Source organism: Lepisosteus oculatus, chromosome 7 (assembly GCF_040954835.1).
Source record: "Lepisosteus oculatus isolate fLepOcu1 chromosome 7, fLepOcu1.hap2, whole genome shotgun sequence".
In the NCBI taxonomy this organism is placed as follows: Eukaryota; Metazoa; Chordata; class Actinopteri; order Semionotiformes; family Lepisosteidae; genus Lepisosteus; species Lepisosteus oculatus.
The window spans coordinates 23,712,749-23,739,110 of NC_090702.1; the positions used below are offsets into that span (position 1 = coordinate 23,712,749).

General features: G+C 38.5%; 1 protein-coding gene and 2 long non-coding RNA genes across 6 annotated transcripts in view; 2 read left to right on the forward strand and 1 right to left on the reverse strand.

The window, feature by feature from the left end:
- The first annotated feature begins 6,892 nt into the window (after window positions 1-6,892).
- Window positions 6,893-7,677, forward strand: LOC138240763 (uncharacterized). The gene is made up of 3 exons (XR_011190001.1): window positions 6,893-6,960; window positions 7,128-7,323; window positions 7,608-7,677. It is a non-coding gene; the product is annotated as an uncharacterized lncRNA (long non-coding RNA).
- A 6,054-nt stretch (window positions 7,678-13,731) lies between these two features.
- LOC107078055 (uncharacterized) overlaps window positions 13,732-26,362 on the reverse strand; it is a 105,160-nt gene continuing 92,529 nt past the window's right edge. Inside the window, exons 4-6 of one of the 4 annotated variants that reach the window (XR_011190072.1) lie at window positions 17,491-20,661; window positions 16,983-17,036; window positions 13,732-16,883 (exon numbers count right to left, since the gene is read on the reverse strand). This is a non-coding gene — a long non-coding RNA (uncharacterized lncRNA). Of the gene's footprint in view, window positions 20,662-26,362 lie in introns of all 4 variants that reach the window. The other 3 variants (XR_011190070.1, XR_011190071.1, XR_011190069.1) reach the window with 3 other exon arrangements.
- On the forward strand, window positions 22,223-25,806 carry il26 (interleukin 26). Its single transcript, XM_069191973.1, has 5 exons — window positions 22,223-22,483; window positions 22,611-22,664; window positions 22,778-22,924; window positions 23,972-24,046; window positions 24,482-25,806. The coding sequence occupies exons 1-5, from the start codon at window positions 22,313-22,315 to the stop codon at window positions 24,569-24,571; spliced, it is 537 nt and encodes a 178-aa protein (XP_069048074.1). The 5' UTR covers window positions 22,223-22,312; the 3' UTR covers window positions 24,572-25,806.

Consider the following 26,362-nt stretch of genomic DNA (forward strand, 5'->3'; position numbering starts at 1 on the left):
ATAGCCTATGTAGCGGCATGACCTGATGAGCTGGGAGAAGCTGTTAAATTGGTTCCATTAAGCCAAAAGTGATTTTATTAAGCTTTTTTAAAGGCTGAGTTGGAATGAATACCTGCCGAAACACAGGTTCTCCAGAGCCAGGTTTGCTCACTGCTGACTTAGCAGCTATGACAAATTGGTTATTTGATTGTTACAGTAGATTCTGGACAGCATCAATATAGAAGAACAAGGGTTACCAGCTGCTCTTAAGGGAACTCAAATGGTGTACTCAGCAAGAAAAGCCGCCTTGAATCTCAAAACGGCAGGAGAAATGACCACACAATGACCTTGGATTTACTGCAGTTTAAATAGTACAACTTGTCATTCACAAACCTAATACTCTTTAAGAGTAAATGAATCACACCAAAATTCCTTAGAAAGTCAGGTTGCTGATAAAAAACACCTTCAATATCTCTTAGTGACACCTTTTCTGGAATTGAGGAGAGTTTTCTGCTTTGGGTTCGCCCTGTTTTTTTTGCCACTTCAGTCTTAATATGAATGTAATCACTGACAAACCTATGGTACGTTTATCTCACTTCTACTCAAGATTAGTGTAATGTCCCTAATGTCTATCTACTAACTAACATACTGTATCTCACAGTTGAATGATTTTAATTCTAGATGTTAGGCAAGAATTACAAAATGTGAAAAGTTAATGAAGGCAAAACAATATATAAACTGTACTTTTCTGAAGTCTGGAGTTCACATAAATATAATGCATATAAGAGTTGAACACTTTTTTCAACCTCCACTTCTTCATAAATCAAATTAAAACCATTGCTGAAACTGTCTCAGCATACAGTAGTATGAAATACCACACCATATACAGTACAGGTATATATAGTAAATGTTATTTTTCCAATATGTAGTAAAAGTAATCTGTATATTTATTGCTTAGTATTACGTTTCTTTATAACAAATAAGACAGTGTCCTGGTGCTACAAGGAAAGAAATAAAAATTCAAAACTCATCTGTAGAGCTGTTGGAGTTTTTAGTGGACTGAGTTCATACTGATAATATTTTCATCCTCCCGTGTCTGAATGCGAATTAGCTTGTGTCCTCATCGAGGTTTCATATTACACTGCAGTTACAGACGACAGTGAACATTTCTGCCAAACATGAGACAATTTGGTAGTTGTGGCAAACGTTCACAGTTGCACATTAAATGCCAAAGAGTCTGTGAGAAATCAAACCAAGCAAAAACAGTTTTTTTGCTTATTCAACAAAATAAAAACTCATGAGCCTATTTTCTCCCTAACATATGCATTACAGTTTCACCACTGGGGAAAAAAGCACTTAAAAATATTCTTTTTTAAATTAACAATGGCTTATAGTGCAAGAAAGGAATGTTATAAGTACAGTAGGGTATGTGTTATAAGTTATAACTTATGCCACGTTATAAGTATGCATTCAAAACATTATTAAATTCCATGACATGTTGAGTATAACTGGTATAACTTTGTAACATGGCTTCATTTGCCTTAATTTTGTAATTTACAGTTGTTTATTACCTGTATGATTATTTTGTTATATGAAGTTACTCCACATAGACAGATTATGTTCCTTGCTTGATTTTTTAATACAATTACATTAAACAATTTTAATAAAACATCACTTGATTTAAATTCTACACTCTTAACTATATCCTAATATTTTTTGCCTTTTTAATTCCTTTCTTCCTTTGCTTAGAACTGTGATTCTTAAACTTTTTTGATGACAGAACCCTTTTCTGTCAATGATGTCACGGATCCCCAGCAACCTTTTTTCTTACTTTTCAGGATTAGCTATGATGGTGTTCTCCAAAAGGTATTCCAGGACTGCTATTCAGAGGCAATTTAGTCAATAATTAATGAAGAAACGATTGCTTTTGTTTTAACTGTAAGCATTGTATGAACCCATTGAGTTTATTTCACTCATTTATAATCATTTATAATCACAACTCACAACTGGTAACCCATTGAAGCAAAGCAGGGCTGAGCCTAGTCAGTACCTGGTTAAGAGAACTCCTGGGAGAACCTGTGGTTGCTACTGGAAGAGGTATTAGTGGGACCTGCGGGTTTTTTTTAAGAGGACTGATCATTTATAATCAACATTTACTTCAAACCAGCAGAAACAGAATAATCTCGGTGGAATGAATGCGTTTGCCTCTTACTTCTACAATTTTTTTTTATATTTGGAGTTATGGATGTGAGTTGCAGTCAGAGAGCTTTCTCTGATAATACTGGATATTCGTTTTTGGAGCTGCACCAAAAACTGCCAACTGCGCTTCATTAAAAGCTGATTGTAAGGAAGAGTCTGAAATCAGGTCAATGAACTTCTCATATTCTTGTGACGTGAAGCTAGAAGTTTTTTTTTATTGTTTTTCACATTTTGTTCCTCTCGTGGTTGCAGTAATTTCTAAGCGATCTAAACCGCTTTTTTCTCTCATTGCGAATGTTTTTTAGATTTGCCGGAAAGCGAAATGGCGAACATTTTATCTCCAAACAAGATAGAAGAGCAGATGGAAGTGGGAATTTCATCCGACACCTTTGAGGTACCTTCTGGCTCTGGCAGCGAAAGTACAGAAATTTATTCAGAGAGTGAATTTGAAGAAGACTTCTTGGAGCCACGCAAAGCCATCGTAACACATTTGTTATTGATAGCAAATCATGATTTTTCTTGTAGCCTATGTAAGCGCTCACGGAACCCCTGCGGACGTCCCTGGCGGAACAGTTTGAGAACCACTGATTTAGAAGACGTAAATGATGCATCAACATAAGCACTTATGTCTTTTGTATTAATAAAACTTTTCTATCTCAGCGTTTCTCATTTTGAAGCATGTGTACTGTAGGCTGTAAAGGTTTATTCCTGAAAAGAGAAGAAAAGAAACAACGTTTCAGCTGTAGAGCCTTTTTTAAGTGTCAGGTGTCACCACAGCCGAAATATTGTTTCTTTTCTTTTCACCATGGAATAAACATTTACTTGCTTCTCATTTTGTATTTATACTTTATCCTTTTGCTAAATGCTTGCAAAATCTGTGCTTGTCTACATTAAACTACATTAAACTACATTAAACATCTGCCAAGAGTGCCCAGTATTGAATTTTAACGAACTTTTTAATTTAATTTTCTGCTTATACAGCTTGCAAATCCTCCTGATGTGGTATCATTTGAAAACATGACTAGTCTTAGTACAGATTAGTCTACTCTACTCCACTAATTAAATCACTCCAATTTCACCTCTTATCTGTTTTCTGGTTTAAATTTAATAGTCCACTCTCAATCAAAACAATTGCATTTCCCTGATTTCCTGCCTCCTGCACTTGGGGAATTAATCATTTAAGAGGAACTTTATCAAAAGCCTTCACAAAATCTAAATACTATATATCTTATGCCGTATGTTTATACATTGTTGTTGCTTGTTCAGAGAAATCAGTCAGTTAGGTAATATAGTATCTACATTTCTTAAATCAATGCTAACTATTCCCTACTATATAATCCATATACTGTAGGTGATCCTGTAACTCAGTTCTTTTTTTTGTTTTCATGATCTTACATGTTACAGAAGATAGACATAATTGTCTATAATTACAGTTTCTTGCCCCTTTTCATGGATGGGTACTACATTAACAGTTCTCTAATCATCAGTCCAAAAATTGACTAATTTTTGCAATCTTCATTTGCCAAACTGTAACCCTGAGCTAGCATGTCAGCAGATTACACCTGTACGTTTAAGTGGTCTGTCACTGTTGGCACGCAGAATACCTCCAGGTTTATAGGATGTAGCAGTCCCCTTTTAGAAAAGGCTGCTCAGTCCCCCGCCCAAAAAAACAGTTAATCACAGAGGTATTAGTCAGCGAAAAGATCTACAGTTCCTCTTCTCCTGTGGAAGGACTCTACAGTCCTCTATTCCACTGGAAGTGCCGGAACAGACAAACTCTTCTTTGTTCTCCATTTCTCTGCCTTGTAAAAGAAGTTCTTCATTTTCATTCCCTGGAACCCCTGACACATTCAGCTGACCTGTCCCATCCACAGCCAGTCTTCCCTTAACTGGGAGAAACATTTCCCCATCTCATTCAAGACTTGCTGTTACACCATATCAGACTTAACCACTGACTCCCAGTTCCCAACTACAAACACTAGTCTATTATTAAATAGAGACTACAGGAAATTCAACTGAGACCAGGAATACAGTACATACTAGAAAAACAAATGCTAAATTCTCTCTGGATCCATCTTTCTTTACTAAATCCAATCCACAAGCCCTTGCAAGTCTTCATCAACTCTTTAACTTTTCAAACCTAAAACTGGTGTTAGGGCTGCAGTCTGGCAGCTGATGTTAAGGCACAGGAGTTGAATAAACACTCCTGTGCTATCTAAACTCTCTACAATTGAGAATATCACTCATACACTCTCCCTCACATCAACTGCAGGAGCTATGACTATGGAGAGCTCCCTGCCCTTTGCCCCTGACTGCTGTTATATTGACTGCGCCTGCTCCTGAGGAATGTCCAATTAAGCACAGGGCCAATCAACTAGAATTACCACCCTTTTCTGCCTGGTCAGCCAATCAAGGCAGGTGTTAAACTAAGCTTGTTCCCACACAACGTGTGTTGTCAGTGCTCTCCAATATTGTTCACAGCACAAACCCCACAGCACTGTTAGAGTGTGAAGTGGAGCAGTTGCATTTGCCTGGTATCTAGGGGGACTCTGTGATATTGAAGCACAAGTGGACCATCACAGCTACTGGTGTTTGTGCTGGTTTATGCATAAATGGGATTACATAAATAAATGTGTCCTAGAATAGAAAGGGTTTAGCATTTTAACTCTTCAGTACTCTTGAGTGAAGCACGGTTCGCAGTTGTTGATCGTGCAAATGCATTCATCCACTCCAGTCGTCAACCCAGGAGGCTCCTGGGGCAAGAAGAGGATGAGCCAAGGAAGTGTGTGGAAAGGCACAATCGTGAAACTCTAACAAATAAAACGTGAACGTTGTGGCAGCCTGGGGCTCGTGACTAGCCTGCGACTGTAAGTGCATTCTTTATTCTTGAGGGCTCAGGCAAGTGCAAGAGCTCAGTTAGCAGCCCAAAGCCCTCAGGGAAACATAGTTTCAGTCTGTTTTGGGGTTGAGTTTACGTGTTGCTGAGCTTGAAGGCTAAAGATGAGTTGCAGCTTTGCTTCCCACCCATGTGTATGTGTCTCCCACCATGGTACCACAAATAAAACCCCCATTCTGACGGCTGTGTTCTCCTTGGGCTGCACTGCCATCCACCTACCTATGAGTTAGAAAGACCTGTGAAATATCAATCAAGACGAGCCTGATGAGTCTTGGAATTGACCTCATGCTGACGGGGTACGGGTGACATCCTGTATTCGCCACTTTTTTAACAAATACATGAACAGCACATTTCAAGTAAGAAAAATAATATTTGGAGAGACTGGATGTCCATTTTCGAACTTTCTGACTTTCAATTTTCTGATACATTCGACAGAACGTCCTTCCTTTAATTACTTTTGAACGGACAGTGAAACACAAACAGAGCACAAAGTGGACACTTTGCGAAAGCGAAATTTAAAGTGAGAACAGGTGACACTTCTTTAGCCAAAGGGTGATGGGACTGTAGAACAAACTACTGAGCCATGTGGCAGACACAGATAACCCGGCTTCTTTCAAGAAACAGCTGGATGAGATTCTTAGGTTAATTAGCTCCTATCTACCAACCCTGCAAGATGGACTGAATGGCATTTTTGTAACCTTTTAATTGTGATGAAGTGTTCTGCTGCAGTATGTAAATACTGGATTAAAATGTGTTAAAATATATTATTTCCAAAACAATTCTGCATAAAAGCCAATGATAAATGCCAAAAGATGTGAAAAAATACAAATAAAAAATACTTTGTGGATTCATACCGACACCTTAAAGTTTTCATCAGAGAGGACACTACATGTTGTAACCAACATTTCATTACTGATGACCTTTTTTTCTTTTCAAATAACGATAGTGACAAGTATAGCTAATGTTGGTATGATCTTCATTTATCACCACTAGGCATTTTGTTACGACTGGATGAATCTTCACTATATTCAAATATGTTATATTAGTGAAAAAATTATTTCAGTTATGTTATTGAGATTTTTTTGTAATTACCAGAGAACGCAAACATAAAATTGACAATGGGAGGCACTTTATCCAAAGAATTGTGGGAATATGGAACAAACTTCCCAGCCATTTGGCTGAAACCGATACCTTGGGTTCTTTCAAGAAACGGCTGGATGAAGTTCTTGGATCAATGAACTACTAACTAAAGGGACTAGATGGGCCGAATTGCCTATTCACGCTGATATTTGCACTATGGAGAAGTCTTGAAGGTTTTACTGTATATGTGTACCTCTAATACTTGTTCTATTTATGTTATTAAAATGCTTAAAAACGTTTATCATGCTACTCATATTAACTATTTACATTTATGGAATGCTTTGAGATCGTACTAAGAGAAGCGAAGGTAGCTACTTTGCTTAGTCAGCAGTGTTTCGGTAAACCGGTATTCGGTATCAAAAATTGGTGTAACAGGAATAAGTAATATAGGTCACTGCAACATTCTAATAATTATGCGGTAATTAAAATATACAAATCAAATAATGATGCAGCTAAAACGATTGGAAAAAAATCGCCAGAACTTCCGTTTCACCCCTATATTACTTTTTTTTTGCTCTCTTGAAGTTCTGATGCGCTCTAAACCACTGTTTTCTGCTGACCTGGATACACTGAATTTGGGGGGTAAACGTGTAGCGGTATTCTTCCACGCGTGGTAATTTCAGAGAAAGATAAGACCACAAGCGGCACTATGACGTTATAAAAGAGATCTGGGCCATGCCTTGACAATATAAATACTTTCTCAGACAGGTCAAAATCGCAAAAGGGTAAAAACACAAACCCAACAGGTAGGAATTGACTTGAGAAATCAATTTACGTTTGCTCTGTCTTTTGATTAATCCTCTTTGATCTATCTGTTGTTGTCAGAATAATTAATCTTTTGGCAGGTAAGCTTGAAGTTTTGGTAAAATTGCCACTGTTATGCATTTACTTCAACATTTGTTTATTCTTGCAGGTCCTCTCGCGGTACACTGAGGAAGATCACCGAACCAAACATGAAGTGCTTAGTATTTGCTGCCGTTATACTTTGCTGTTATGTGGCGTGTGGCGCAGCGCCCCACAATTTAAAAAACCCGAAGACTGGAGTTGTCCGCAGCCCACCACTAGATAGACTGCAGCCGAGACAGCGCGTCAACGAAATGGCTAGGGCTGTAAGTGAAAGCGTGTCATGGTCTTCTGGAGTTTGTGTCATTGAGCGTCATCACAGCCTTCTTCTGTCTAGTTATTTCTGTACCCACGCACAGTTCTGTGTATTGCTTACTTTGAAGTCGTATTTGCATTGATGTGCATCCAATAAGTGGATTGTATTTTTATACAATCTGTACATTTGTACTTTGTACACTTAAAATGATGTACCAATATATATTTTTTTGCATAATCAATGTCCTTTTATAATCAATAATATGCTTAAGGGTGCACTGTATTCTTCTGACAGGCGCAGAAGCATGATAAAGATACCGACACGAGACTGATTAATCTCCCAACTAACTACACAGATATGACGGTAATGATAATTACTTGTTTTATTAATTTCCTAAAGTTTTGCTAAATTATTATTGAGCAATAGTTTAATTTTTTTTTCAAATGAATCCACATATACATTTATACTGTATATATATTCTTTTAGGACCTGTATATTTGCTGCCTACACGTCAATATCCTTGAATTCTACCTGAGGAATGTGTTGACCACAGAAGTCAAGTACCCACACCTATCCACAGTGACAAGTGATCTTCACAGGATAAGCACAGACTTGAAACAGCAGGGTTGCGTAAGTATTATTGTATTATTTTTGTCATTTTAAAATATTCTACCTGTTTGCCACAACCAGAAAACGGCTGTTAAAAAGCACTAGCATACCATTCAGATTAAGAAACAGGCGGACAGGTGCAGCTGAAAAAAATAATATTTAGTTCAGGGTTTCGCACTGTAGAGGTACAGCAGTGTAAGATGAGCTGATAGCTCTAAAATCTCCAGTGACTGGTAGCTGATAACATAAAAAGTGATGCCAACTGGCAGAGATAAGCAAACCACAAATCTAGAAAGAAAGCGTTATCATGCCCTTTAAGATCTGTATCTGAAAGAGAACAAGAGGTTGTATATGACACAAGGTGGCTCTGTAGAGGCGGCACGGTAGCGCAGTTTTAGCATTGCCATGTCGCAGCGCTAAAGACCCTGCTTGGAGTTTGCATCTTCTCCCCTTGTTCAAGTGGGTTTCCTTCGGGAGCCCCGATTTCCCTCCACAGTCCAAACACATACTGGTAGATTAAATCCCTTCTGGGAAAACTGGTCCTGGTGTGTGTGTGTGTGCCCTGCGATGGACTGGCATCCTCTCTAGGGTGTATCCCAGCTCTCCTTTGACCCAGTACTGAATAAAGCAATTAGAAAGTGTATGGATTAGGGGCTAGTTCTGTATTTTTTTGCTTATCGAAACGTTTTATTATTTTCTAGGTGGTTAAACATGTGGAGAATCATAAGCATATCCAGACTTTCAAAGAGACGTTCTTCAAGGTAAGCGCAGTGAAAGTCGCCTCATCGTTTGTATTACAGTTCTGTCTAAGAAGGAAGCACCCCAGACAACGTTGTGGTGTTTGTCAAGAGCATGCAGCATTGCAATTGTTTGCAAAGCATCCGCTCTTCGGCGGCATGAAGTCAAAGCCACAAAAGAGCAATATGAAAATCGAGAGACAGATGCGTCTCTAGTAGCTTTGGCATTTGGCAAAAATAATTAATATGCATATCCGCGATTCGTTTATGCTATCTAACCGAACTACAGCTCTTCTAATATCACGTATGTCAGGGATATGGAGAGTGAGGTTGTATGGTAATTTTAAAAACTCTCTTACAGCTTGGAAACAAGGGAGAGAACAAGGCAATTGGAGAAATTGACATTCTGTTTGAATACCTCTCGAGATTCTGCAAAGAAAAGGACTAAATGAAGAAGATATGTACTGTATACTCTCCTTACTGGTTTTGAGGAAATTGTTGTTAAATTTATTGTTACGGGCAATATAAATGTATCAGCATACGCAGCTGACTTATCTGCATATAACTGAAAATTCTAGCAATGAATCGCAGATTTTTTTAAAAAAAATACATTTTTTTAATGAGTAGTAAACCATGGTTTTATTTTTTAACTTTTAAGAACCAAAATATAATAGTGGGCTTATTTTCCCTTCTGTTTTAATTTTAGTTTAAAAATATATAGCTTTGAAAGGCAGTTGAATTCACATGATTAGAATTAGTACTGTATTACCCTTTCAGTGTTTACATGTATTTCCTTTGAAGCTATTTATTTTTAAGCATGAGTAAATGCATTATAAAAGCATTGTTGAAAACATATTTATGCTGTCCATACATAGAGGTATTTATTTCTATTAATTTATTCTAAGAAATTTAAAGGTATCCTGTATTTATTATCTTTTTGTTATTATTAATGATATTATTACTGATGTTGTTATTGATATTTATTACTGTTTTATTTTATTTGTTTGTATGGAGCTGCTTTTATAACAATACTGAAATCAGTGCTGTAGGAATTGTATTAGAAAGTGCTGATGATGAAATAATTCCAATTAGGGAAAATTGATTCTGTATGATCTTAGGAAGGTTTCTACTTAATTGAAATAAAAATCATCTGAATTTCACCTGTACTGAATGTGCAGATTTTTTTTTCCATTTGGTCTGAGACACATAAGAGTCAAATACAGACATGGTCGGCATCCTGGACTGTTAGCAAAAGTGGGCTACATTGTGATTTTACAAGTACTTTGGTAATTGAAGAGTTGCATACATTTTCCATTTTCAGTAGGTTCGGTTCATTAGGAGTTTTTCTGGTTTGTGTGTGGAGAAAGGGTGATTATGAGTTTGCACTTTGGAATTCTTGGGGAGAATATACAGTAAGATATCTAATACAGTCATATATATCTGTATATACCCTTCAATTCTATGGTTTTACTGTACATACAATGTTAAAACATATCTGACCTTCATCTACTGTAGTCCTCACCAAGTCCCAACAGTAGATAAATCTAACCTCAAGTGACGAATAACACGCACACATTTTGCTTTGTCATTGTTAATTGTACAAAATCCAAAAAAAGCCAAAATTCAGCAGCCTTGTATAAAAAAAGCAAGTGCACCCTTACTACTTCCATATCAGTTAAGAAGGTAATCATAAAATCTTAAGAGGTTGTAATTTTTTCACATTACTATACTAACTTGCATATTTTATAATAAAATATACAACAATATAATAATAAAATATACAATATTATAACAATAAAAATAATATACGTTCTGAAGATCGTAGATTTTGTTTCTAATTCTGTTTACAAATAGCAGTTTGTTTTGCTAGTTGACAGTGGCAGAAGGAGAGACGGTTGTTTTATTGATTTAACCATTTATCAATGAGTTAATGTACTGATTTATCGGAAAGATACATAAAAAGAAGAAAAAAGTACTGTGGCAATTTCTGAAATTTCAAAATGCACATCCCAGCCAAGTCTCTGTGGAGTCTTGGGGACACAGGTGCCTGTTTCACCCCTCTGATTCTTTTTCCCAGGACGATGACACGTTAAGGCTGCTGGGATGAGAGAGACCTTGGTGGCAGTCATCTCTCCCGAACCTTTGTTGAAAAATCCATCAAATAAAGAGAATATACATCTTCACCTGACAAAAACTCATTAAATAAAGATTTTTATGCTGCACCAATTTATGCACTTCTTAAAAAGAAAAAAAAAGTTTATAAACCACCTATCAGTTGTAAAATGGCCAAGTCAAATGTCAGGTGAGGTGCTTCCATTTAACCGAGTTGTTGGTGGTGTGGTGGTAAGGGTTTGACAGATATAGCCCACTTGCTCCAATGATGTAATCATACACTGAAATGTATTAAATATTAAATTAAAATTAATGGGTATTCAAACACTTTTTTAGCACTTGATTATACAAGAAAGAACATCAAAAATGCACGTGACTTCACTCTGCAGTGAAATGTACTGTAGCTCCCGTTCAGACGGCTGTGTCTTCATTACTTTGTCGCTGGACACTGTCACACGATTCAGTGACAGTCCCTTTAAAGAAAGAGGAAGAAAACCTTGTTTTGGAAATATCATAGCTTCATGGGTCATTAGGGTGAAAAAAAAAGTCCAATACCTTTAACCTCATATTTTTGTGATTTTCTTTAAAAGCTCAGTTAATCCCTAATTTAAGTTGCAGTAGGGGCATGTTTTGAATTAACTGGCTGTAATGGTTCAGCTAGACAGCCAAGAGAACAACACCCTGTCTGTGAGGACGAGGCTGTCAGAACTCCCGTGATGACCGAGAGGTGGGAGAGCTGAAAGAAGATGAGACTAGGGTTTGACCTCCTCCCAAACACTTCATAAAAGTCAGTATTCAACAGCAAGATGCTTAAGAACATGCTATGTTGTAATCACAGCTGCAATCAGAGAGCTAATTATATAATTATGGCATCATGATATTGTCTTGAAGTAACTATTGTATGTCATTCAAATTCATTCTGCATCACTACTACAAACAACTGTATTAGTATCTACACTACAAAAATATGAAATATGGCAACATTTATCCATTAGAGCCTTTAAAACCAGATTTGTAATTTATTCATATACCAAAAATTCACTACATCACCTAGTTATTTTTGATGCAGTAGAATAAGGTTTCTCCCACACACACATTGTGGAAGAGGTTTGTTAAACATACAATTCAAGTGCTTGCCTGCTCAGATTCATGCTGAAATCTCACAACTTCAGGAAACAGACTCATTGCATACTGCCATCTGTTTCATTTGATTTTGCTCCCATGCACCTTTTTAAAAAAAAGATGTCTGAAGACATAAAGATGAAAGACTGGTCTGATTTAGTTTTGTAGAAACATAAGAATGCATGGGAAGATCCTGGCATACTCAGCCACAGAAAGCCAAGAAATCACATTTGCAGTCTGACTGGTCTCTCCTTCAGAATCTTAAATCTAATGTGTTGACCCCCTCAGAAGTTGGTCCTGTTCCCTCTCAATTTGAGTTTACTCACTTCCATTGAAAACTGCAGTTAGTGTTTTTTACAAGAACTTTCACTCAGTTATACAAAGCTTCTGATAACCTCCAGCATCCCCCTGGCACTAGAGCACCCCACACTGATGTCCCACTTCTCTTAACCAGCAGGCACCAGAGAACTCAATGTTCCTCTTCACCGAGGACCAGATTATTAACGATTAAATAACTGTTCTAGCTGGTTCTGTTCAGCCAGGGCAGCACTTTTCAAATCAGAACTTGCATATTTGACACTACACCAGCCAGCTTCCATTCAAATGTGGAGATCTTTAAAACATTGAATATTTAGGGGATTCAGGTTACAGCTGGGACTCCAGTCTCAACTATGACAGTAGGCAACACTGCAATATTGACAAGCTATGCCATACTTCTTCAGAACCTAAAGTCTCCCAAAGCACTGATTAAATTGACCCTCCCTGTTCCAGCACACCTAATTTTATCCTCGTCGAGCCTCCCAGTAGAACTACTGTACCACTCGGTCTGTCCCTGAGACAGTGCTCAGTATGGACTTAAACCATTTTCTAACACCCACAGGTCTGTAGGCCAGCTAATCTCTTTACAATTACACCCTCTTCTCTAGCCCTCTCTTACACTCCTTCTTTCCACACCAAAATCTAAAATGCTTTTTATCCTCCTGGATGTTCTTATAAGCCTCTAAATTAGCCCCGAAGAGTGACCAATTATACATTGGCCTATCCTACCAGCTCAGTTCCCTCATGTGGAATTTCACTCCATCTGAGGACTAATAGGTCATCCAGAGCAGCTGTATCTCTTTCACACAGGTTCTCTCAATAAACCATCAACCATCCTGGCTCAAGATGAGCCAAGATTGTGGCTTTCTCACACAGCCATCACCTCACATTGACCATATATCAATCACACCGATAACGAACACTTAGACGTGTGTAGGTGCAGCTGCTTAATTTCCCCTAGTTTCTGGAAAGGCAGTCCTAATTCAGAGGAATTCTCAGTCAGCAGCTGCTAAAAGGTTGATTTCTAACTTCATCACGCTTTTTTAAGTTTGAAACATTTTTTTCCTAATTCTTAAGAAAGAAAATAGTTTAATAAAGCATTTGAAAAACCTAATTAATTAATTATGAGACAAAAAACAAAAGATGAAGTCATTCTACAGGATCTGGACTGCAACATACTGCCATTCTACAGGACAGTTAATTTTCTTTGCAAGTGATACAACAGAGACCATCAGAAGCTATTTCAAGCAGGTCATGTTGCATCTGAAGCAATACCTCCTGTAATGAAACTATATGACATTCTTGATTAATAAAAGGAAACAACAAAAGTGTTTGTTAAGAGATACTATACAAACATTCATAATGGTTGAGCAGAAGAGAGTCTCAAGCAAAATAACTACATTAAACTTAATAGCAATATAGTCTTTCATACTTTGATAATAATGTATTTATTAAAAACTGTAATGTATTTAAGTTTCTATATGATCCAAATAATATTAATCAATTCCAATTATTGTGCTTGTAATACGTACAGTACATTATTGTAGAAAATATTGCAAATTGTCCAAAAATACGATATGATCTTTTATTATTAATCAAATAGGACAGTATGCCTTGGAATGTCAGTTCATTAGCAAAGAAAAATGGAGAAAAACTGGTAAACAAGAGCCAAAAAGGAAGCAGTCATTTCTATTGAACTAGGTAGACACCTAAATCAAAATAAAACTTTTGTAACTCAACACAGTAACTAGATTACCTTTAAATCAGTAGGAAGATGTGTAATGATATCTTGGAAGTATCAGTTATGAATTGAATGCAAAACATCTGAAGTAAAATGACATCATTCATCCCACAATTCCATCATTCCACTTTTCTAACCACTTCTAGCAATTCAGTGTTGTGGGAGAGCAGGAGCCTATCCTGGCAAGCAACAGACGCAAGGCAAAATATACCCTGTGCACCGGGGACAAATTTCCTGCCATCGTGTTTTTGGACTGTGGGAGGTACCCAAGTGAACACAGGGAGAATATATAAACTCCACACAGATAGTACTCCACGTGTGGAATTGAACCCAGGGCCCCAACACTGTGCCACTGTGCTGCTCCCTCCATTCCATTCTAAGAAAAGTTTCCATTAAAAAAAATCTTCTTATATCATGTATCTTCCAACAAGATGACTGTCCAGAGAATACAGCCTGCGATGGTATTATGAAAGAGAAAAAAACAAGGACATTGCACATGTGCTGCTAGAAAATCCCAGTCAGGAAGTCCATTCAATATTACAATAGGTGTGAAACCTCAGGCATTAAAAGGAGCTGTTACATAATCTGCCTGCCTCTCTGTCTCCAATAAGCAGTTCCTGGTAGTTCCACTGACTTCAGGAAAATTTCAGTGTATGAAGGGTGTAGCATAAACTACATATTTGCATGCTGTGGGACTGTCCGTTGCTAAAAACAATTTTTAGAACAGGCAATTCTAAAATAACGCAATAAGGATTGAGCAGCTATGGGGAAATGTACATTTTCACTTGACTTAAAGGGGACCTGCAGTCCCAATTTCTCAGACCGGTTATTAAATCTTGGTAACAAAATATATTCATTAACATTTTTTAGGAATTTCAAATTAAGCACAGAATTGTGAACTTCATAAAAGTACTGTTAGTCACCATGTTGTTGCAAATTTGAGTTCCCACAAATGGTGACATGAAGTGGCCCTTCCTGCTCGCTAGTTACTATAATGACTAATGATGGTTGTCCGTCGTGTCTGACGATGACGGTTGTACTCTGTGCAGCTCATCTGTTTGGAAGGTGAGCTGCATGAAGAAACCTGTGTGGGAGAGCTTTTAGAAGTGGGAAAGCCGTTGCACTGGGGCAGTCCCACTCTCTCAACCTCAGAAGCCTGGGTCCAGTGGTATAAGTAGTCATTACGACTGGAGACTTCCTTGGTTGCAGTAGATGGCCATGATGCCTTGATGCCATGGAGCGTTGCAACAGTATAGTGTCCCATCACCACAGTGTGAGCACCCCCAGCTGGCCCCACTAACACCTCTTCCACCAGCAACCTCAGTTTTTCCCAGGAGGTCTCCCATCCAGGTACTGACCAGGCTCACACCTGCTTAGCTGCAGTGGGCTGCCAGTTGTGAGCTGCAGGATGATAACGACTAATGTAATGCAATATACAAACAAATAAGTACAGGCTGTGCAGCAAATATCTCACTGCAGAAACATTCCAATGTGATCTGTGTGCAGATTTAACAAGTTAGTAGTATTGGTCGGCAAAATCATCTCAAAATTGAAAGCAACATTTCTATTGGATTAAAAGAGATGTATTCACAAGCCTGCTTCTTTACAATGTCATAGGGCTGCAACACCTCACTGGAAGTTTTGTTGTCTCATTCTGAATCACAGAACATGGTGCTGTACATACCTGGAATTTTTTTCTGTTTTGTGATGTGAAAATGAGGTTTTACAAGTTACTGTGTACAGTTTACCTTTATTGTGGTTCGAAATGAACTCATCAATGCTGATTCTTTTTAACCCCAAAATATAAAACTAGAGTTGCAGTTCCCCCTTAAGAGTTTTTTGTAAAAATAACCAACTGTTGTTTATTCTTTTTTTCTCTTCTTCTCTATTTAAGCTGCAAGACCAGTACAGCAGTCAATCCAAAACACTGAAGAAAAGATTTTTGCTGAAGCAGGAGGTCACAGGATTGGGTACAGAATATATTGCAGTAGTGGATCCAGATCTATTCCTTTGTGTCTTCTGGTTCTTGCTCCAGTCGAGCTCTTAATCACAGGCTAGTTGATTTCAGTCTTCCATTTGGTGCTGTCAGAGAAGGCGTTAGGGGCACCAGGTTGGACCCTATTTGGCGCTGGGACAGAAGGTTATTGCTACCGATTGGCATCCAAATCCCAAAGGCCAAAGTAAAAAAAGTAGTAGTCGAGTCAAAAGAACTAGGTCGGGTAGCCGAAAGAGTCAGGTCAAGTGAATCCAAATCCAAAATGAGAAGCGAGACGGATTTGAAGCAGGAGGAAACAAGGTCGGGTAGTCAAAAATCAGGTCGAGAGTTGTAGTGCGCACCAGAGAAAGCCGAAGAGTCCTTCTCAATACTGAGCGGGGACTGAGTGGAGTGAGAGGGTATAAATAGGGAAGAGCGTGAGGAATGACAATTGATTAATAACTGCGTGGGTGTTGGCAGCGAGAGTTGCTCATAGGAATACAGTTCGTGACAGGTGCATATTTATACATTTTTCTTTGAGCTCTTAAAGGTTCTAATGGGATTTGTAATTGGTATCAACCCTGTACCAATTTCTGACTTTCAGAACTGCCCTCATTCGGGTGTGTTGTTTGAAATGTGACGGACTAGACCTCTGCAGAAGGAAAAGGCTCTCTCTGTGGGAGCTGCTGATGAATTTCCGTCTGGATCTGGTCATCGTAAATCAACCAACAAGTGAGACCTGTTTAGGGAGAAATAACCACAAGTTGCGTAACATTCTTTACGCTGAAGTTGTTTGGAAACAGTACGATTGGATATTTGTGAAACTCAGAAATGGCCAAACACACAAGTTAAAAACAAAAACAAGCGAGCAGATCAATGAAGTCATCGGTTAGCAGTGCAGATGTAGCTCAGCTGGAATGAAAACCAGCAGACAGAGTTTTCCTCCAGGCCTGGGGCTGGAAATCAATATATTACAGCTCATGAGTCCAACATCATACATGTAGAATGTATCAAGGAAAAACTTTGAATAATCAATTCGATTTGGTTTGAATTACCTTCATGTATTGGTCTTTTACCTTAGAATTATGGTGAAGGGATGATTTGGGCATCTACGAAGAAAATGTACATCTCCTTTTTATTGCCATAGTTCTCAGCATGTTAAAAACTAAGAACCTCGGAATTATCATTGCCTCTCTTTCCTGCCAGATCAAAGAAGCTGCTAATTTCTTTGTTCATGGGAAACAAAGTATTCTTAACCTAAAACAATGGCTGCACATCCTATAGATCAAAGACAGATTAATACCAGCTCCACCTACAAGTTGGCCAGCTCTTCCGCATGGGGACGTTAGCATGAACAGCACTACCCTGAGTCACGTATTTGTAGGTGTAGGATAGCTGAGTCATTCGGTTAATTGATAAGTAAGGTCACTTGACCAAGATTTTTTCCTTTGAGGCCAACATTAGCGGTTTTCTCCTTTTTGGGGACATTCAATTCACATGCCCTGTACATATGGTTACAATATTTAAGTGAGAATACGTTTGGGTGTTTGTGTTTACACTTACTTCTAGTTCCCTTCTTTTCCTTGTGCTTCTGTTTCGCTATTTCCACTCTGACAGACCTTGCTCTTTATTCCAGAAATAAGCGCAAAGAAACTTTCAGCTGCAGAGTCACGTTGGCTGATACACTACATGCAAAGCAGGAATTATTTTGAGGACAATGGATTTCATGTTGTGGTGAACGACAATAATAATCAACAATGAGAAAAACACCGGATTTGTTAATATTCACAATATAAATATCAATAAGGCAAAATTCAATGCAATCATATAGTCTTGGAAAGTGAGATCTGATGCGAAAATTAAAGGCTTACCTGACAATACTAAAGCTGTCAATCATAGATGAATGGATGAGATTCTGTGCTCAATTAAAATATTTACTGGGGGAAGTCACAGTGGTGTATTAATGACACTATCACCATCAATTTCAGTTTTCTGTTGTCTGTAATTGAACAGGCCACTCTCTCTCAAAACCTACACTCCTTTAAGAGCTTACAGTCTTACTGCTCTTATAATATCACCTAAAATTAGCATAAATGTTCACTAGGACATGGGATATGAGCATAAATGTTGCTGTGACCCTCTTGTGATGAAGGATGAAGGGGTTAACTAAGAAATTTGTGAAGAAAGAGTTAATAATAGAGAGGAATGAGACCTGTTAAACCACTTTTGAAGATACTGTATATTTTGTTGTAGCTTTAGGGAAAGAGTTGTGAATCTGTGGTGGGAAATCTTCATAGTTTATGGGCCTGTGCCCAAGTAGCATGGCATAAGCACTAAATCGCTTCTTACATGAGAGAATCAAATGGGCAGAGGTGATGAGGAAATGTAACCTTTGTAATATCAAATCCGCTGAAAATCAAGAAAGACTAAGATGGAAAGAACAGAAAATTCTTACAAAAAGGACGTGCGATACCCCATAGCCTCTGTTTCTTCAGTGTATTGGAAAAAAAACTTCAGGCGTTCCAATAAAACTAAAATTGCCTGCAGTGATACCAGATCCTCTCTAGGGATAAATCAAGGTTTATGTAAGTGACCTAAATAGACATCAGTGATTGTACCACAGAAGCGCAGTATGATGCTCTAGCTGATGTATACACCAGACCAATCAATGGGGAGATCAAAGTGTGATGGTCTGGACAGGAGTGTCTTGTCCCTTCAGAACACCACCTGCTGCAGTTGAGGTCAACCTGGCTGCACAGCGCTACTCTGCTCATGTCCTGTGATTTAACAGTGAACCCCCAGCTGATCGATCCTTTCAACAACTACAGTATTAATCAGTGTAATAAATTACCTGCTGTACTATATGTCATTTTTGTTCAATAAAATGTCAATCTGTTGCAAAAAAACATTTTTCCATTTTTCTTCTAATAACCTTTTGAATTTTTTGCAGTTAAAAGTAATGCTGATGCTCAGTTCACCTTGATACAGAAGACTTTGGCCTGTGGTCCTGAAGTTTTCATATGATAATTAGTTTTATAACAGTGTGGTTGTGATGCAAAGAAACAAACCCATTTTACCTCTGGAGGGACCGAGTTGCAATTTCAGTGTCTGTTTTTCAGAGTCCCGTTTTAAGGCAAGCCAAAAAGTCCTTCAAAAAGTGTGGAATATGGACTGAATTGAGGAGTTAGGGAAAATAAGCTGAATGATCCCTGGCCATGCTTTCATTTTCAGTTCACATTGACAAACCTTTATCTTCTTACCTTACCAAACCTCTTCACAGAGTAGGTCCACATTCACTCAGTGACCTGCTTGCTTGTGTTGTCCCTCAGAGCAGCTGAGAACATGTGAGACTGGACTATATCTCACACTGACATGTAAAGGGAACCGAAGTGTGTGCAATCATCTTTATCGGTGTCACTTAGAATATCTGCCAGATACGGTTTTATGTGTATTTCCATCTACAATATCACGTTTTTGTTGCCTTTTCCAACTATTTCAACACCTGCTCTCCTGTGACTATCTCCGCCATGGCTGGTCCCAAACCCGCGCTGAGAAAGGAGGAGGTTTGGTCGTCGGGTCAGCAGCCCGACCCTGTAAAATTGAAACAAACTGCTACAGAAACAGTGACAAAAGCCAGAGAGCGTTGCAAGGATGACAGCTCACCTCTAAATTTTATGAAGGACCTGAGTGAAAGCCGAGAGTAAGCTCAGTTCCTGATGAAGAGCTCGATTCTGAGTGCAAACATTTTGTTTTTGATTGTACCACGGCCTGAAAACATTTTGCAATTATTTCTTTATATTTCATTATCTATGACACTTGCCAAAGTTTTTTTTACTTTTGCATTGCGTTTGTGAGCAAACTTGTAGAAGTTGATTTCTGTCTGGAGTAGAAGCTTTAGGTCGCAGTGAAGTGAAGGAATTAATTCCTTCATTTAAATTATCTGGGTCAGCCCTCTCTCTCAAATGAATCATAAGAGGAGCAGTGACCTCGTTAGAGATACTTACTGAGGTATTAGCTATGCTTCCTACTCAATTACCCATTGAAGGCCAACAGTTCATACTATCTTCTTCAAAAGCTAGTTATGTAACAATTTGGCATTGCAATGCAAAATTTAGCCCAATGCAAGTATGAGTCATGCAAATTCCAGATATGCGTTTTGATGAAAAATGCTGAATTGTGTTCATGTTTTTGCCACGTTTCTGTGTCGATGTCACTGGCGTTCATCCAGATATTGCTGACTGCTGCTCTGCTGCACCTCACTGTAACAACTTTGTTAAAAGCTTTGACAGCAAAAAACAAAACACTGGGATGAGTGTGTACAGTATTTGGAGTTTAAAATATGAAAATAGCCCTCTTTAAAAATACCTATCAAAATTTCCATGAATTCTAAAAATCTTTATTCTCAATATAGCCATACTTATCTCAAGGCCCGTATATCACATAACTTATTTTTGAGTTCATAAAATGCCTTTAAATTATCAGTCTCTCTCAAAGTGTTTATCTTTTCCAATGTGTAACAGGGCTCAGTATGAGAAGTGACATCACCCACCTCTGAAATCTAGACAGAGTAAAACTCTGCTGAGGCACAGGACTGGTCCTTTGGTGGTCATCTGCTGTCAAGGGAGGGCGTTATGCGTGCCCTGGACCTGCTGGCGAAGGTGGTCGAGTCCTGGTGAGAGCAGGGTGAGCTGGATTTGTCACTCTGGTGACTCAGATTGTCAGGCTGATATCTCCCTGCCACCGAGGGAAAGAGAAAGAGGAATTTAGAGGGGGAGAGTGAAACAGGGCTCAGTGTGCTGAAAGAGTCACAGACGTGACATTGCCCTGCTTTAAGATCTAGACAGTGTAAAACCCTGCTAGGCAGATGACTGGTCTTGTGGCACAACATGTCTTAATCAGATAAGACCAGGTGACACAGTGGTCTGTCATTGATTCCAGATTTAAACAGGAATTACCCAGTGACTCTTGAGTGGGGATGAACATATTCATGCGGAAATATAAAGTGATTATGCTAACACTGGCTTCGCTATAATAAGGCATGATGTTTTGCCTACAAAGCTCTGAAAATGTTGCCAATGTAACACTTTGTAGGGAAATTGAAAACAGTAAGTCAAGTCATAAAGTTGGCAATAATGCCCTGGTGCACTATCAGCCTGCTGTTTGTTCTCTTAGCAATCACTTTGTGGTTTTTCGTATACTGTATTTATACTGTAGGGAGCTCAGCCATGGCAGAACCGTGATTAGTGAGGAAACACTGTACTTTGATGCTCTCTGATGGATTGTTGTCCATGTTGTAATGACGGTTGTGTAGACCTGTGACACAGAGTCTCACGATGAATCTATTGCAGGTTTACTTGGATACTGTACCAGAGGTCCCAGGTTACCTCCTGACAGATATTGGGCTAAGGAGTCCTCAGTGAAGTCCAGTATTTTCCGTGAAACTAGTTGTTGTGATTCAGAAAGGATCCCTCAGGTGGACCTACTGTACCTGGGTTGTTGCATGAGCAGAGCTGGTCAATCATGGGTGCAGTGATGGAGAATTCAGGGACTAGAGATTCTCTGGTAATGGCTGTGCGTGCCACATTCCCACAGCATGCCACTGAACTGGGAGTTGTTTGTTGTGTGATTCATGTTTGCATCTGCGACATCCACAAACACACATTTCTTCCAACTGATATTTGGATAAATATTGCTTTTCATCCAAAATGATCTCGAAATGCTTAACATATTGGTGAGGTAGAGAAGCGAAAGATTACTGAATTTGCTTTACGACTGATCTACAGTAAATTACAGATTTTTTTTTTCAGATAGAAAGACATTTGTAATGTCTGCTTTTGTCACTGTCAGTTACTTGGGCGTCAGACACCAGGAACCTTCAGAACATTTCCTAGATTTCACTAGATCACCTGAAAACTTTGTTTAATTGGAAGCTTTGGCTTTCACTTGTGGATTTACTATTTACTTTCTATGTACATATTGAGGAAAACGTGTTCACGAGATAACTTAAACTCAAACATAAAATTCAGTAAGACGCGCTTTCACTAGAAAGCAAACCACTTAACCACGTAACACTTTATAAATGAAGATCCTAAAATCCATAGCCGTAGGCTTTTTGTAGCCGCTTTTCAGCTTCATGTGGGGATTTCTTGGAAATTTTTACGTTGAATGCCGGTAAGAGACTCTACCTACAGTATCTAACACCACGTCACAAGTGTGGGAATTTTTTTAGAAAGCGAAATCAGGTCTATAAAAAGACGAAGGTACTGTACTGTGGTAGATGTGTACCTTCCGTTAATCCTAAGAGTTCACAGTAGAACACAAGGCGACTGGCGGTGCGCTGCAGAACCCGCAGAGACCTCATCACTGACACTCAAGATCAGAGAGGATGAAAGCGCATTTTGCGGCTGCGCTGATATTTTCTGCTATGGCGTGGCAACGCATCTGCGAAGCCAAAGGCACAGGCATCGCCGGTCAGAAATGCCTCCAGAATCACCTGCCTGGAAAGATGCTGAAAGAATTATTCGAAATGTCTCTTAATTTAAAATATTCCGTCCCCGTAAGTAAAGGCGAATGCGCGATTTGATGTAGCGCTAAATTAGTATAAAAACGTTTCTCAAATACATTAAAGAGGATATGTATGAATATACAGTACCTCACCTGTTCACTCTGTTTTTTTATTGCAGAGGGATAACATCAAAGAAAGAAAGCTTTTGCCGAAATTTGGTCCGTCGTTGAAGGTAAAGATAAAATCAATTTGGTGCATTCATGACACAATTTTACAGGTTTATGAACCTCTATCTCTAAACTCTACCTCTTCCTCAGACTTAAAAAGCTGTGTTTTTTTTGTCAGAGACCAAACCCACATGGAATCCCCATTTTGAAGGAAATATTGGACTTCTATCTCAAGGATGTTTTAAAAAAAGTGGAGGTAGTGGATTTAAAAGCTGACAATTTGGTAATTTACCTGACAAGACTGGACAAAGATCTTGGACACTGTGTGAGTATTCAGTATTCGTTTGGAAGTCATCAGCTGTACGTATTTTAACATAACCCCCCAAAAAAAATTAACTGTTGTTTTAGTTTAAAAATCTAGTTACTGTTAACTGGAGATTTTGAAAGAACTGAAAACACTTTTGCTTCTATTTAACATTAATAGTAATACCAGAGCTGTAGTTAGATCAGTGTAGCGTATAGTGTATGTCATTCATTTGAAAGTGTGAAGTAAGGAACATCAGAGCAATGTTTTGTCACCATTCTTAATTTGCCAGTCCAAAACAATTGATTTTCAGTAGTTTAAAGGTGGAGTGGCAGGTAGCTCTTGAAGTCTGGGCAAATTCCAGAGTGTGTGGAGTTTATGTTTAGAGTTTGCATATTCTCTTTGGGTTTGTACCTCTGTTTCCCTTCACCTTCCAAAGAGGCACTGGTTAAGTCATTGTAAGTGATTGTAAGCTGTCCCTGTACATAAGCATGCAAGTTCATGCCCTGCAATGTACTGGTGTCTTGCCCAAGGTGTAGCTGCATCTTGTGCTTGTGCTTCTGAAATAGGATCTGGCCTGGCACAGCCCTTACCAAGAATATGACAATACAATCTGTGACAATACTGTCACTATTGCTCTCTGTTCTTAGTTTTATTGAAGGACTGCATGCATTAAGTATGGTGACAAAGTGGTAAGCTTTGCTGCCTTGCAGCACTGGGGCCCTAAGTTCGGTTTTCAGGGGCCCTATCTGTCCAAACACATACTGGTAGGTTAATTGGGTTCCGGGAAAATTTGCCCTAGTGTAAGTGTGCATGTGTCTCGGTCTGTGCGACTGCTGTGAATGACCAGTGTCCCTTCCAGGGTGTATTCTGCCTTGCTTGCTGGGATTGGCCACAGCTCCCCAGTTACTGACTGTAGGAAAAAGCAGTTAGGAAATGGATGGATGTATTAAGAATGTCTGATCGACTTTCAAATGGTCTTGTTAATGACAATTGCGTGCAATGGTCTGAGTGGAAGAGCCCTGGGTAACTCATGGGTGATGATAAAACTCAATGTCTCTCTTGCAGTTGAGGTTACATCCCAGCATATGTTCTTCAAGAGAACGCAAACTGATGAACAAAATGAAGAAGAGATACAAGGAGGTAAGTAGAGTTTAATCATGTGCTCAAGGAGCTGAGAGACAGACTGTTGTTGGGAGCCATTGGATTGTACCTGGTTGGCTTTCTCAGTCACTTACAGCAGAGATAATTGGCTCTGAAGCTAAGGGTTTTAGAGCTGACTGTATTTGCTGTGATCCAGTTCAAAATGAAATTGTCATGAGAGTAACTGGAATAAAAGGGCTAGTAGTGACACCTACTGGATGATGGGTATTACAGTCTTTAAAACCACCAGGAGGAGTTCACATTTCCTGCAATGTTAGGAAAGCACAGGAGTGCTGCGATATGAGAGATTATGGAAGGTGGCATTTACTAGTACTGGGAAATTGATTGTGTCTTGCAAAAAAGACGAAAGTCTGGTCCTACATCAAAGGAGGGTATCATGTTTCAAATGTGTGTCCTGTCATTATCTATTGACAGATGGCAGATCAAGGAGTGTATAAGGCCATTGGCGAGCTGGAAACAGTGATTGACTGGATCAACACCTACATGCACGCAGGGAAGGAATAAAAACAGAGCAAAAGGAAGTAGCCTTACAAAACGTATGTGTTATTAATTTAATAGAAACTGTCTTTAAATATGTCAATTTATTGCATGCTGGGTGCTCATCCACATTGGCGAAACTGTTGTGAGCCACAAGACTGAGTAATGAACTCAGTAAAAAATCCCTGGAGCCTTATTGTTACCTCTTCAACCTATAGTACAAGACTGACAGAATAGAAAATGTATATTGGTGCCGGCAATAATACAGTGATAACAGGACTGAATGTCGCTGCTGCTTAATGAATTTGCTCAATAATGCAGAAGTGTTGTAATTAAAGCATAATCTTGAGCTAGAGAAGTCCAAATAATTAATCCTTTCCAATGGTATGGCCAATTTGGTCTGATATTTATATGCAGTGCCTTCTGGAGCTTGGAGAGAGATCTGTATTTGTTGGTTTTTAAATAACATGTCCACGCTCTTTAAGCATTTATTGAATATTGAATTTTCTGAATGCCAATATCACTTTAAAGGGAGGTGGAATTAATATCAAGTTATACCCGATACATCCACAGTATCCGCAGAGTAAGTTTTAATTATAGCACATTCAGTAGCTAACTGTACCTCATTGCTTTAAAGATGTATTGTTTGTTACGTGATACCGATTTCACTGTGAACTGATGCAGAACAAATATATTTGTATTTTTTAATGTATTTATAATGCATTTTAAAGTTGCTGGTTTATTATTAGAATGCAGAACACATTTGTAACTCCTGCTTTATTTATAGTGAGACTTGACTGCACTTCGTTATTTATTACATATTGTATTTTTCGACTGAACCTCCGGTGAGACTTTGACTTGTGGGGGTTGCAGAAAGGGTGAGGTATGGTGACAAAACATCTAGCCTGGATTGAATCAGCAGCTCAACCCATTAGCAACCCACTGCAGGTCTCCACTGCGTAGGTAACTTTTAGCAAACAAAAAAACACCGCCAGGCACAGAGCTTGTGTTCGGTGTCTGCTGGGTGGACTGAAGTTATGACACAATCCAAGCATTAGTCTTTATGATATTTAAGAAAACCAAAAGAGTTGCCAAATATCTGTGAATGCACTAGGAATTGAAGTCTAGCAATTAAAAAAAAAATAGATGTTTGATGTTGTGTGTCTATTTATACCTTACAGTTCAGAAGTCTGGATTTTTAAAACCTGTTGCACTATCAATGTACTGTATGGCTTATTTTTAAATAAATATTTTCAAAATCATGTTGTGTAGCTTCATTATGTAAACTAACCCATAGGTACCTTGGACCCTTGATTTATCATTATTGATATGGTTTATATTTAAATATAGTACCTTCACATCCCTTTAAAACAATAGATTCTGTTATTGCTATTTATGTAATGTGTCCCTTCCTTTTAAAAAAAAAAACAATTTTTTCAAATATTTCTTTGAATAAGAAAGTCAGCTGATCTGCACTTTTCCTTTACAGTTAAAATGAAAGAGACTGAGAGATTGGGCTATTTTGGCTGGAGCCTGAATTGGGCAGAATGGAAAATATTCTAACGCTGCCTGTACATTAGCCACTTGTCTATATATCTTGGTCTGAGAATGGGGAGACTCTGTGCTCTGACATTTGATACATCACAAGTTTTCCCACACGTCAAAAACATACCGAAGATATCTTATTAAGAAACTGAAGTATATATTGACTAGCACAAGATGTTACTATAGAAAACCTTGCTGTTCATGTGCTTTGTAATTTAGAATACCTAAATTGTTATATGGTAAGATTGACATTCACCATATATTAGGTGTAGC

Coding starts and splice junctions, on each gene's coding strand:
- il26 (XM_069191973.1), top strand. CDS start 22,313: ATGAAAGCGCATTTTGCGGCTGCGCTGATATTTTCTGCTATGGCGTGG. Junction 22,925..23,971: donor ACAAAGATCTTGGACACTGT/GTGAGTATTCAG, acceptor TCTCTCTTGCAG/TTGAGGTTACATCCCAGCAT. Junction 24,047..24,481: donor TGAAGAAGAGATACAAGGAG/GTAAGTAGAGTT, acceptor ATCTATTGACAG/ATGGCAGATCAAGGAGTGTA.